Source organism: Sus scrofa, chromosome 2 (assembly GCF_000003025.6).
Source record: "Sus scrofa isolate TJ Tabasco breed Duroc chromosome 2, Sscrofa11.1, whole genome shotgun sequence".
Taxonomy (NCBI): Eukaryota; Metazoa; Chordata; class Mammalia; order Artiodactyla; family Suidae; genus Sus; species Sus scrofa.
This window is the reverse complement of record NC_010444.4, coordinates 83,678,229-83,692,184: the sequence shown is the minus strand read 5'-3', so window position 1 is coordinate 83,692,184 and position 13,956 is coordinate 83,678,229. Positions and strand designations below refer to the sequence as shown.

Here is a 13,956-nt window from a genome sequence, read left to right as displayed (position 1 = left end):
TCAAGCGGCCGCGACGATTGGCTGCGAAGCACGTGGTAGCCTACCGGACAGCGCCGGGTTGTTGCTGCCTGGGGCAGAGTCCAGCGGCGGGAGCCGCACCCGCGGGGGCGTAGGGAGAGAGGGAGGGAGGAAGTGGGGGGGAGACGACAGGGGCTCGAGTCTTCCTGGTCCCTAGCCACAGAGAAACCCTACAGGCCGGCTTTGTCCAACCTGCAGTGTCCCCCAGAGTATCCAAAATTGTGTCCTAACCCAGCCACTGTCCTCCCTCCAGGTGTCCCATTCACTACGCGGGCTCTGCGCGCTTAGGACGCGTGCCGCGGACACCCAGCTCGCCCTTCGGCGCCCTTTCCCGAGCATCTCGCAGGCTCTCGCAGCGTGGGCCTCACAACGCGGAGCTGCGCTCCCTGGTCTTGGGTCCCTCAGCACCCCTCTGGGCCAGAGGCGCAGACACTCCGATCTGGGAAAACTTGTTTTAATCTCGGTCCCCAAGGGCTGCAGCTGCTCAAGGCTGAGATTCTGTGTCCGCTTTGTCTCTCTCCCCTTGCCGCATCCCCCTCCCCCGTTTCCTCTCTCGATTAACTCCCCCGACAAGCTCTCCTCCGGCTCTTCTTTTCCTCCTCCACCTCCTCCTCCTCCTCTTCCTTCTCCGCCGGCAGTATTCACGCGCTTCCCTCCCTCCCTTCATCCCTCCCTCCCCTGGTGTCACTCTTTGCCTACGCGATCTCTCCCCGCCCCTCCCTCCCCTCCGCGCCGCTTATAGCTGGGCTCTGGGCCGCTGGGCGCCGACTGCTCCGGCAGCTGGAGAGAAGGCGGCTCGGCAGTGGCGCTGCTGAGACCGGGTCGAGACGCCAAGCAGCCGCGGCGCGCACGGCGCTTTCCAGCTCCCTCCCCCGAGTGCACAGCCCGCCTCCTTCCGCGGTGCCTGCAGCCGCGGGCCACTCTCCCCTCCCGAGAGCACTCAGAGAGCCGCTCCGCGGGTGGCGGGCGCAGAGTCCGCGGTGTGGGGATCTTGAGGCCGCGGCGATCTGCCCGCGGTAACCAGCCCGCGAACCAGAGCCCCATGCGCACTCCTTTCGCCCCGGCAGTCGCTGTTGCTCCCTGGGGTTGAGATCGCTGCTTCCTCGCCTCCCCGCCCTGTGACCGAGGCAAGAACCCAGCTGGTTGTGTGCTGTGGCCGGTCGCCACTGCTGTAAGTTTCCTCTACCGCCGCGTACCTGTTGCGGGCGCCGCGGGTTTCAAGGGCTGCCCGGCCTGCGAGAGTGTGCTCTCGCAAGGGGGGTGTGTGCGCCCCAGAGCGAGAAACTCCGACCTAGGCGGCGGTGGCGAGATCTTCTCCCGGCGGAGACCGGGTGTCTGCCACTGCCCTCCCGCAGCAAGCAGAGCCGGGCATTGCGGGAGGGGCCTCCTCCGGCGGCGCGCCGCCGGGGCGAGCTGCTGGAGCTGCTGGCGAGCGAAGAGCTGAGCCAGGGTACGATCCATCCCTTCTCCACGCAAAGAGCGCTTGCAGGGGGGCGCGGAATTGCTGGTCCACGTTGCATCCTTACCCGCACAGGGAGCATCGGGGCCACGCACAGACACCCCTCTTGAGAGCGTTAACCGCGGCCAGATATGTGTAGGAAATGAATGAAAACTGGTTTCTGAAAAATGTTTCTTCTCATGCAGATATTTGGCCTGTAGTGTTAACATGATTAGTTTCGAAGAATAGGAATTGGGGGGCAGGGCGGAGATGAACCATTGAACTTGATCGGTGTGTATTTTGGTGTCGCCCTCACAGGCATGGCCACCTTGTGTTATTACAAGTGTTATAGAGGACTGTATGACAAAATGCTTTTCTTGTTTATAGTCTCTTTATAATGTTCTTCCGTTGTTAGCAATAACGTAAATGCCGGAGAAAATCTGCCCGGTTTGTCCTTTGATTGCACTCAGATCAGGTTCAAAACTCCAAGACATGTGATGGGCCACTAAGTATTGCAGAGGCAGAGAGCCTGGTTAAGGAGCATTAAGTGAACTGAAGTTACTGTAACTAGAATCCCTTTTGATGTTCAGGATAATAGCAGCCCTTTTCTCCTTCTTTGTACAGGCAGGTTAAGTATATGTATGCGTTTTTTTGGCCACTTACTTGGCATGCAAATATTATTTCTCTGGGGGCTTAAAAAATGCCAGAGGGATGATTCATTTTATGTTGAAGGTGTGTTTAATGACTGTATACATGGCTTTTGCTGTTTTCATGTTTGGATATTTTAAAGCAGAGAGCCCATCATTTCCCTTGTCTCTTCAAGTTTACCCTTTATTGTAATCAAATGTTGCTGAAGGATGGTTGGATTTTCACTGTGACACACTTCTGCATCTGGATGGCATCCCAGATGACAGGCTAGACTCTTCCTGCTGGCTTTAAGAACCTACCTGGGAAATACAGGAGCGTAAACACGGCACACAGATCCTACATACCAAGGTCGTCTAAACTGTTTTCTTAAGTGTGGACCTGGCTCTGCGTGTTCTCCACTGCTCAGGGAAATACCTTCTGGGCTGGGTAGGTGTGATTCCAGCTCAATGTGCAGGTACTTTGGTGCTTAAGGCATCTTGTGCCTTATTCTTCAGTCAGAGCAGCATTCGCTCTTAGCTGAAAAAGAGGCAGCTTTTAAAAAATTTCCTGGAACAATTTTGTTAGCTTCAGGTGTATAGCAGAGAGAGTTTATGTATGTTCTTTTCCCATATAGGTTATTACAGAATATTGAATATAGTTCCCTCTGCTTGTTGGTTATCTATTTTATATATAGTAGTGTATGTATTTTAATCCCAACCTCCTAATTTAGCTCCTCCCTGGCTCCCACTATTTCCTTTGGTAACCACAAATTTGTTTGCTATGACTGTCTCTTTCTGTTTTGTAAATAAGTCCATTTTTATCTTTTTTTTTTTTTTTTTTTTTTTTTTTAGATTCCGCAGATAAACGATATGCGACATTTGTCTCTCTGTCTGACTTACTTCACTTACTGTGATAATCTCTAGGTCCATCCAAAGGAGGCAGCTTTTGTGGTTGCTTTGCAAGCATTGGCTTAAAAAAGAAAAGCATAGCTACTCATTTGGAACATTTGCAAGTTTCTATATAAGGCATAGGAGAGTATTTATACCCTCTTTTGAGGTTTAGGCTTGAAATCTTCCTCAAAGTACTTCAGATTGAATGTACTACTTCAAATAATGACTGTAGCAGTAGAACATTGGGGATGCGAATGCATGTTTTAACACGTTGGGAACCTGGTGCATCCACAGAGGGTCCTGCTTGCTGGTTGCTCTTCAGAGCACTGGGCACTGTAGAGGCTTGGCTGCTGTGGGGGCGATGCTTGACTCCTCACCATTTGTCACAGCCCAAGTCACTGTAGAGACTGATGAGTGCTTTGTAAAGTCTTCTAACACCAGAGCCCTGGGGCTTTGTTTATTTTCTTCTGCTAAGCATGTTTACTCGTAATGAAGTTACATGCCCTAAATAAAAGAAAACAAGTTGCAATTCCTAATAGTATGATGCCTCTGTGTCAAAGGCAAGAGAGGCACCTGCCTCTGTTGTTTTTTGTGCCTGTCCTGCCTCTGCTGGTCAGGTTGAAGGAAACAAGGAGGCCCTGGATTTTAGCTGGGCTGTATGGACTGCCTGTTCTGTGTTTGGAATAGATACTGTAACCACACAGTTTAGCCTCCTGGGATAAACAGCTTGGTTAGGAATCCTTTGACAGTAGGTTCTTGAAGCCTTTATTCCTTTGAAATAACAGAAGGGTAGGTTAAAGGGGACGGTGGGGGAGGAGTTCCCACTGTAGTGCACTGGGTTGAGGACCCAACTGCAGTGGTTCAGATTGCTGTGGAGGTGTGGGTTTGATCCTTGGCCTGCACAGGGGGTTAAAGATCAGTATACTACAGATTGCAGCTGTAGTATAGCTCTGTGTGTGTGTGTGTGTGTGTGTGTGTTGATTTAGATAAAGCGACATTTGCATTTTGAACTCCCTGTATGCAGGTCAGCGTTTGCAGGTATACAAGAATGATTCTGGTGATGTGCTGTTTAATCAGGAGAGAGGGGTGGATACATCCTTTGTTTTTGCATCTGGTTTTCTAAGAATTAGTTTAAAGCTGGGAGGATGAAAAACCCGAACTCCTGAGTTCATTACTTTTACAAAAATACTCTTCCTTTTATGTGCCCCGATCTTCATTTTGTAAGGTGTTCAGAGCAAGAAAGGTGGGTGGTGATTATGGCCAGGATCTCTTCTGTGTTTCCATGATAGTTTGCTGATCAATATATAGTTGTGTTTATACTGGGGCTCTTTTAGGACTGTGGTGGTGGAGCTGCCTGGTTAGAAATGATTTGTAACACTAAATGGAAGTATGGTCACTTCAGCAGTGGGCCTAAGCAAGCCTGCAGATTTACTATTACATTTCCCATTTACTGTGTAGGCAGGGGATATATACTGGGTCTTACCAAAGGAATTCTTAATGGGATTAATTAATAGATATTTGTCTGACACAAGGCTTTATGTTGCATAGGGCACTAAAGCCTGTGCCCATCCCAGCATTATGAGAGCTGGAGGCCTGGCATTTCAAGTGGCCAGCAGTGAATCAGCTGGACTAGGGCAGGGAGCTGTGAGAATGAGACCTCGCTCCTCTTAGCTTTTGCTACTTCTATTCTCAAAGACTTCAACATCCTCAAAGTTGGCAATCAGGTTTTCCAAGACAGACCTGCCCTTAAGCAGTTTTTTGTTTTTTGTTTTTTGTTTTTTTTTTTTAACAATGTATAGTTTCAATAGCTCAACAGGTAGCTTGTCTGTGACTTGGTATAGGCCGGGCCATCCATTATACAGAACAGGAGGCAGCAGGGCCGACAGCCAAGTGTTCTGTTTTCTCTGTCCAAAATGACTCTTGCTTTGGTTTGGCTGTTCTGAGCACCAGACGCGTCATGTTCAGTGGTTTGGTTTTGTTTTTCAGGAGTGGAAGCAAAATGTCCGTCAGCGTGCACGAGAACCGCAAGTCCAGGGCCAGCAGCGGCTCCATTAACATCTACCTGTTCCACAAGTCCTCCTACGCCGACAGCGTCCTCACCCACCTGAACCTGTTACGCCAGCAGCGCCTCTTCACCGACGTCCTTCTCCATGCCGGAAACAGGACCTTCCCTTGTCACCGGGCCGTGCTGGCAGCGTGTAGCCGCTACTTTGAAGCCATGTTCAGTGGTGGCCTGAAAGAGAGCCAGGACAGCGAGGTCAACTTCGACAATTCCATCCACCCAGAGGTCTTGGAGCTGCTCCTCGACTATGCCTACTCCTCCCGGGTCATCATCAATGAAGAAAACGCAGAATCCCTCCTGGAAGCCGGGGACATGCTGGAGTTTCAAGACATCCGGGATGCGTGCGCTGAGTTCCTGGAGAAGAACCTGCACCCCACCAACTGCCTGGGCATGCTGCTGCTGTCCGATGCGCACCAGTGCACCAAGCTGTACGAGCTCTCCTGGAGGATGTGTCTCAGCAACTTCCAGACCATCAGGAAGAATGAAGACTTCCTCCAGCTGCCCCAGGACATGGTAGTGCAGCTCTTGTCCAGTGAAGAGCTGGAGACTGAAGACGAAAGGCTCGTGTACGAGTCTGCGATTAACTGGATCAGCTACGATCTGAAGAAGCGCTACTGCTACCTCCCGGAGCTGTTGCAGACTGTGAGGCTGGCCCTCTTGCCAGCCATCTATCTCATGGAGAACGTGGCCATGGAGGAACTCATCACCAAACAGAGGAAGAGCAAGGAGATTGTAGAAGAGGCCATCAGGTGCAAACTGAAAATCCTGCAGAATGATGGCGTGGTGACCAGCCTCTGTGCCCGGCCCCGGAAGACTGGCCATGCCCTCTTCCTGTTGGGAGGACAGACGTTCATGTGTGACAAGCTGTATCTGGTCGACCAGAAGGCCAAAGAGATCATTCCCAAGGCTGACATCCCCAGCCCCAGAAAAGAGTTCAGTGCATGTGCAATTGGCTGCAAAGTGTACATTACTGGGGGGCGAGGGTCTGAAAACGGTGTCTCAAAAGATGTCTGGGTTTATGATACCCTGCATGAGGAATGGTCCAAGGCGGCCCCCATGCTGGTAGCCAGGTTTGGCCATGGCTCTGCTGAACTGAAGCACTGCCTGTACGTGGTCGGGGGGCACACTGCTGCCACCGGCTGCCTCCCGGCCTCCCCCTCAGTCTCTCTAAAGCAAGTAGAACATTATGATCCCACAACAAACAAATGGACCATGGTGGCTCCCCTCCGAGAAGGGGTCAGCAATGCCGCGGTGGTGAGCGCCAAGCTCAAGCTGTTTGCTTTCGGAGGTACCAGTGTCAGTCACGACAAGCTCCCCAAGGTTCAGTGTTATGATCAGTGTGAAAACAGGTGGACCGTCCCGGCCACCTGTCCCCAGCCCTGGCGTTACACGGCAGCAGCTGTGCTGGGTAACCAGATTTTTATTATGGGGGGAGATACCGAGTTCTCTGCCTGCTCTGCTTATAAGTTCAACAGCGAGACTTACCAGTGGACCAAGGTGGGAGACGTGACCGCAAAGCGCATGAGCTGCCACGCTGTGGCCTCCGGAAACAAGCTCTATGTCGTCGGAGGGTACTTTGGCATTCAGCGGTGCAAAACTCTGGACTGCTACGATCCAACCTTGGACGTGTGGAACAGCATAACCACAGTCCCGTACTCGCTGATCCCTACGGCATTCGTCAGCACCTGGAAACATCTGCCCTCTTAAATGCAGCGCATCCTAAAAAGAGTGAGCATGAGGTAAGAGTCAGGTTAGCTTGTAAGTATCCGCAGAGCGGAGCTGGCCATGTAAACTCATGCGTGGAGTGAGACGCACTCCATCTAGCCCATTCTGTAGAAATACTACAGAAACTATACAAATAAAAGCACATCCCAGAACTTCTTTTTTTTTTTTTTTTTTTTTTTAAAGGGTCGCATCTGCAGCATATGGAGGTTCCCAGTCTAGGGGTCTCATTGGAGCCACAGCTGCTGGCCTACACCACAGCCACAGCCACGCCAGATCTGAGCCGTGTCTGCAACCTACACCACAGCTCACGGCAGCGCTGGTTCCTTAACCCACTGAGCAAAGCCAGAGATCGAACCCGCAACCTTATGGTTCCTAGTCAGATTTGTTTCCATTGCGCCACGACAGGAACTCCTCATCCCCGAACTTAAACACTTATGTTGACCACGGCTGCGTCCCCCAGAACATAAGCCAGTGGTCCTCAGCCTTTACTGAGCCTCAGAATCTCCCAAAGAGTGCTTCAAAACCTGCCCATCCCAGAGGCTAGGTTTCATTAGGTCTCAGTGAGACCCAGGCATTCGTATTTTTAGAGAGTTTTTCAGTGATTCTAATTACCGTCAGGTTGGAAACCCTGATCTGTGTTTAATGCCAGCTGATGTCTGCTGAGCCCTCCCAGAGTGCCTGCCACTGGCTTGTGTGTTTCTCATGTATCATTTCATTCAGTCCCCACAACAAACCCGTGGGATATTATTACCGGAGCCCTTTATAGATGAAAACACCTGATGTACACAGGGGTTAAGTACGTTGCCCAAGGTCATAGGGCTTAGCAGGCAGAAAAGTTGGTCAAGACATCAGCCTAGACCCTCTGGCTCCAGAACATAAGCCCTTGAGCCTTAAGCCGAACTTCCGCCTAACTTTACACTGGTAGGGCCCCAGGAGATAAGTGTCGATATTTCAATTTCACTTCCTCCAACCCTTTTTGGAAGGAAGTAGGCTTTGACCAATCGAATGGCTAAAGTAATTCCTAGTGTATTTCCTTCAAAGTTATTTGTTAGCTTATTTTAAATGTTTCTCCTCCCAAAAAAAAAAAAAAAAAAAAAGCCCCCTTAGAGCATGTATGAATTTTCCAGAAATCTCAGTCTGGCCTTGTGGAAGGTTGCACCTGCATTGTATAAACGGATCTAATGTGTGGACACACTGAGCCATCTAAACTGCCCGTACTGCAGCTTTTCAGAGTTAATCAGTCAGGCTGACCCTATTGTTAGGACGAACAAAAGTTGTGCTTCTGTGTCATATATCTGAGTACATAATGGTTGTCTTGTGTACTTAAGAGTATATAATACTCTCGGCTGAAATAATTAATAGGCCTCCCCAGTTCAGGGTTCAGGAAGCTAATGGCCGCTGTGCTGCTGTGAAAGCCTTTTCAGGACGGGCCCTGGAATCACTTCAACCTATCTTAAGTGCAGCACAGAGCATACGGCATGGGTTGATTTGTTTTAGTTGCTCATGGGCTCATCACTAACAAGAAGAGAATCGAATTTAAAAATCTGCCTTGGAAGATCTGCCGTGAAAACAAACTCATGACTGGGAAAGGTTCGGCTCTATGTTTCCTAGGATGTTACACACCTTTGAAGGGGACCACCTGCCAGCAAAGAGGGGTTTCAACTCATTTGTCCTTTCTTTCCTCATCTCTTACAGCTCATTTAGAAAACATCAGTGAAACTGGCCTCCCTTTCACATGGGGTCTGTTTCTTTCTTCTGTTACTTCCTTCAGCCTGATACAGTTAGACCAGTTCTTAGTAATAGAGTATTTACCTGGACAGAAACTCCTTTAAAGGAGCAGGAGCTGTCAGAACCATCCTCTGGGGAGCAAACAGGGCTAACGGTGGCCCGCACCAAACTGGTTTTTGCAGCCTTGCTGGCATCTCAGTAATCCTGAATAAACAAATGCTCTGAAAGGGGTTATTTCATTTGCAATATGAATGCATTACTCAACTCTCAAGCAGGTTTAAAGAACCTTCTAGGCAAAAGCATCAATTAACAGCACACTAAATTGGGTGTTAGTCCTCAACTGACTATATTTGCATAGGAGAGCCTTAAACATTGCCAGCGGTGGTGGTGGTACATCAAAGTGGCAGCTGGCTGGCATCCTTGGAGCCAGGTAAGGAAGTTGAGGCAGAAAGAGAGGGCCCTGGTTGTGGCTTTAAGCTGTAGTATCTGGACCTCTCTGCCCTTCAGAGCTCTCTTTTGTCAAATGAGTGAGTTGAATTGTGCTTTTCTTAAGCTCTATCCCAGTTCAGACTTGGGTGAATCAATCAATGTGGGGGGGGGGTGAACATACCTTCTCTGTGCATGGCACATAGGAAATCATCAATACTTGTATTAGTTTTCTTTCCTCTCTTCAGTTTAGCCCTTAGCTGGCAGTGGAATTAGCTTTGTGTGTCGTGGGAAAATGAGATTTCTTTGACTATTATCAGAGAAGCTGCTTGTTATCTTTATACTTCGTTTCTGGTACCTCCTTTCTCAGCCCAGAGTGAGTATGTTGGCAAACACTTGAATTCACCCTCTCCCGGGTATTTGAACCTAATCAGACACATCCGGTCCCTGGGAAGTGGAGCAAATAAAGTGTTAGGTTATATTCGAAACAACATCCCCTCCGCCCTCGGTGCTGTTAGCCCGGGAGTCAAACACAGAACAAGGAAATTTGACAGGGCCAGGTTCGTCTTTTTAAAGGGTGGTGTGGGCCTGATCAAAGACACTTTTCCGTGGTTTCTGGACAGGGAGAATGTTGGTTTAAATTTCTAAAGTTTACTACACACAAGATAGTATTAAAACACTTAACACTGGATGGAGTGATTGAAAAGAGGCGTTGTATAGGTATCAGTTCTAAGCAACAAAAGCTTCCCAGACATGGCTTTGCCCTCCAAACGTAGGTGCTAACTGAATTAATACAGTGTTAACAAAATGTTTCCCTGGGTCTTAAAGCTCAGCCACCAAGGAAAGAGTAACTGTCTCCTGCTGCTCTTTCAGCTGGTGGGAGGGAAAAAAAAGGAAATGACTTTTGCCAATGCTCCATTTTCATGATGCTCTGTGTCCCTGACCTGACAGCATCTGGATTTTGATTTGCTCTGTTTCCTCTCTTTTTAGAGGTGTTTTTGTTGGAGGCGGGGGTTGTTTTTTGTTTTGCTGTTGGAGTAGGCAACATGTTGAAATTCCATATTATTGCAAGATAACATTCTTTTGGCCTAATGTGGATGTATAGGTTACAAGGAAGTGGGGGTGGGGGGTGACACCGCGGTCTGAGGAATGCCTTGAGAGTTTGAATCACTGCTACAAAACTGCCAAAAGAAACAACTCATGAAATGAATCCAACTTCGGAACACACTTGAGCAAGAAGAATTCAATGCAAGTGATGAGTGTGGCGCCTCCTGATTTTCCTTTGTCTGTATTTCGACTGACAGCACTGGGGCTGCAGGTTCCTATGCTAGGGCTGGCACTGTGTTCCAAGAACAGAGAGGGTGAGCGTTTGAAAGAAAAGCCCTCTGCAAAAATCTCCCCCCGTACAATTAGGCTTAACCCAATGGGAAGGGTGGATAAGTGTGAGGAAATGCCAGGTCCCATGAGACATGCAGACTTGGCACCTTGAATTTAGATTCACATTTGACGTGGGTAGATTCTATAGATAATTACACTGCCTACCACAGCCCGTATCTCCCAAGCATGGACTGATGAACTTTGAAAATAAACTCCAGCCCTGGGCTGATGAGATGAGGCCTGCCATGCTGTCATGTGAAAGGAAGCGAGACTGATTTCTGCCATAATGAATAGCAGGGCTGCATTTAAATAAAGAGGATTAATATGTCTGCCTTCTATATGGTGAATAAATTTAATTTGGAATCCTTTATGGTAAATGGGCTAAGGGGGTGGGGGGTTGGCCCAGGAATCTCTTGTGATCCTCTGGTGATCACTTTACAGTGGCTCTGTTTAACCGTGGAGAGGAATACTGAATGTTGGAAGCAGAATATGGCAACTCCTAAGAGTATCTAGATGTATAGCTTGAATTTGAACATGGATATGTTTAGGAAAGAAGTGCAGCTCTTTCCTTGGATGCCATTATTTTTGTTGGTCTATCTGCATGTCTGAATGCACACGTGGGAGCATTCAAGGCCAGAACTTTAAATATCTGCACATACCCACTGAGTGTGTACTGAAGACCTTGAGAAACAGTAGTGACCAACTCTGTCCTGCATTTGAATTTTTTTTTTTTTTTCAGATTTTTGAGACTACTACCAAAATATGTTTCCTTTTCTTCCCTTTTAGCTGACTCCATCCCTGCATGATCAAGATGAGATTTCTACTTTGGAGAGACCAAACTGAATGAAGAGAAAGAAAAGGAAAAAAAGAAACGAAGTTGCTACCAGACCAGAATCCAATCCATTGCACCTTGTAAATGCTTCTAACTGGACATGAAGGAAGGGGGTGGGGGAGGGGGCGGGGTTTCAGCGCCAGTCGCACAGGGTTTAAATATGAATGAACAAACCTGTGATCTCGTCCTTGTCTTGTAATTGTGGATTAATGTCAGCGTTCATCAGCCCCTCAAAGGGAGAGACAAGCCGGCCCTTTTCCTGGGTTGTTCCATATTCAGCATGTGATTTCCTTGGGCTCCACCATGTATGTGTAAAATTTGAAATGGTTGTCACCTCTCTCTGAGGAGCCAGCTTGAAGCCTCCACACCAGCTGCTGTTGGAGATGGAAAGCTCAACTGTGGGGCCAGGAGGGAAGCTGGCTGGGCTGGCTGGGGCCTGACGAACTCTGGGCTCTCCCGTAACCTCTGAGGGGCTGTGCTCCCCAGAAACGTCTCTGGACAATGGGGACATTGTTGATAGCTGTTTGGTAGATGTTCTTTTCTATTTATAAGTGACTTTGAACTTTCTCTTGGCTGGTAAGAACTTTGTTCTAGATTTAGCTATTTATTGTTTGAGGCCTGCATGCCGAAACAGTGCTTACAGTTGCCCTCACGTGTATGGACTATGGGAACTGGTTGTATGTTTTGCACAATTTCGTGACTGTTGTGATGTGCTTTGCTGCACAAAAGTGAAAACGGGGGGTTAGAATTAGGAGCATAACTGGAGGGGGGGTTGGGGGGGATTTTGTAAATGTCAAGACAGGGAAGGATTACAAGACGGAAAGTTAAGTTACATCCTAGATGTGGAGAAGCATGAAGGTCATTTTTTCTTAGACTCACCAACTTTTCCTGGGGTTTCGTGGGCTCTGGTCATGCCCATGGCTCTAGGGGCAAAAGGGAAGGCTTCTTTCTGCCCTCCTCCTCCTTGTCTGATTCGCTCCTGAAATTTGGAAAGGACCAAATCACTCTGCAGTTTTTTTCCTTTGTGTCGTATCCTGAAATCTTGGAAAATTCTATAGAATGGTTCTGTATATAGGGCACAGGTAGAGGCATTGTCCCAAAGTTTATTTATTTAATCTATTTATTACCTTATGCGAATGCTTTGCCATAACCACAGTTAACAGGGAAAAAAGACAAAAACCCACACAACTCTCACAGACAGAAATTAATTCACTGACGGGATTTGCTTGACCTGACTTCCTTGTTCTCGCTCTCTGCTGTATGATATAACAAGTGCTAAAAGTTCTCCAAGGCAATATGCACATTGGTACAAAGGATACTTTAGTGCTCCCTCTTAGGGAAGTCCCTGAAAAACTCTTTGGTGCACAAAAGGGACGCCTATGGCCCCCAAACACCAAAGAACTTTAAGCAGTGGCCCCAACTGAGAGGCTTTCTGGGGGAGTCATGAATCAGTTGTGAATACATTCTTTGCTCGTTCCAAGTGCTTGTTGACTAAACATGTGCCGTGATAGGTGTTAGTGGTAGACTCACAGAGATGCTTCCTCAGGTGTCCGGGAAGCCCAGCATTTGCAACTCGCACGGCTTTTCGTTGCTGTTTCTCAAGTCACTGTGTTTTCGAAACTAGGGTTTAAGACAAATAAATAATCTTACATCTTGGTGTGTTTGCATTGTCTAATGACATACATCCTTCAGATCTCTCTCCACCTGAATAATTTAGACTGATTGTACGTGTCCATCTGTGCCATGGATAGGTGGGCTATAGTTGGACCAAAATAAATGAGACTTTGGAATCAAAGGATCTCAATACTTTCTGGCAGTCAGTCCCTCGCTCCTGGATGTGTTCTGAGCAATGCAAATGTCTGTACCCTGGCGGCATAGTCGGTGTCCTTAATATTGTAGTATTTACAGCCCTGTATGGTTTATGATGCAAAGCTGCCAAGATGTGGGTGTCACTGTGTGGCTTCTGAAAGCGGGGTGAATTTTCTGCAGCTGGTTCAAAGTTGTGGTGTGTCCTTGAATCCTCTCTTAATTGCTGTGTGTGAGCCAGAGGGAGCTGTGATCAGGGTGGGCCCCCAGCCTGCAGGGAACTTTCTGGACTCTCTGCTCTTTGAATTGATGGAGGCATTTGGGCTCGCTACTTGACCATTCTCACCCTGTGAAACGTCCCGCGCTTTGAAGCAAATACAATTCACAGCACAGTGCACACAAAAACCTTGGCATAAGACAGAGAAGGTTCTTCTTATTCTGTGGACTGGTTGCTGTGGAAACAGATAACAAAGGGCAGCCTTCCACTTCTGGTATAATTGTGTAGCCCCCTTTTCTCTGGGCTTGACACCTGTCTGAATAAGAATGATTAGAGCTGAATAATATCCTTCTCTTGGTTATTGAATATGTGGTTCACGTACAAAACTCTGTGTAAGTTGAAGAAGTGTTCGTGTTCATATGTACTTGTTTGCTACATTTTTGAGGTTTTGTAAAACTGTATTTTTTTTTTTCACAATGTGAAACTGAAGGTCAAATAAATTATTAGAGATTTTCTCTTCATCGTGTATATGGGTCTTTATTTGAATATAGTTTTAAGCATTGAAAACTTGTGCTTTTGTGGTTTTAATCCAAAGTTGAGTCATTTTAAATTTTCCTGAATGTCCTCTATTTCACCTTTTAGTCATGTACGTTTATGAAAGCAATTTCGTACATTAAATAATTGAAAATTTTGGCCTTTTAGTGTACTTAAGCAAAGCAAAATTTCTCTGGGTTATTGATAGCTTAGAATATAAAAACTAAGGTAGGCTACAATGTTAAGATAGCATACTTAAGAGTTCCCTTGTAGTGC

At 47.6% G+C, this 13,956-nt stretch overlaps 1 protein-coding gene across 2 annotated transcripts; it reads left to right on the top strand.

The window, feature by feature from the left end:
- On the top strand, positions 373-13,667 carry ENC1 (ectodermal-neural cortex 1). 2 transcript variants are annotated; one of them, XM_003123701.5, is made up of 3 exons: positions 373-1,189; positions 4,960-6,774; positions 11,078-13,667. In XM_003123701.5, the coding sequence occupies exon 2, from the start codon at positions 4,973-4,975 to the stop codon at positions 6,740-6,742; it is 1,770 nt and encodes a 589-aa protein (XP_003123749.1). In that variant the 5' UTR covers positions 373-1,189; positions 4,960-4,972; the 3' UTR covers positions 6,743-6,774; positions 11,078-13,667. The 2 variants fall into 2 exon arrangements, with proteins under 2 accessions (XP_003123749.1, XP_020940106.1); XM_021084447.1 differs by lacking the exon at positions 373-1,189 and adding an exon at positions 1,450-1,468.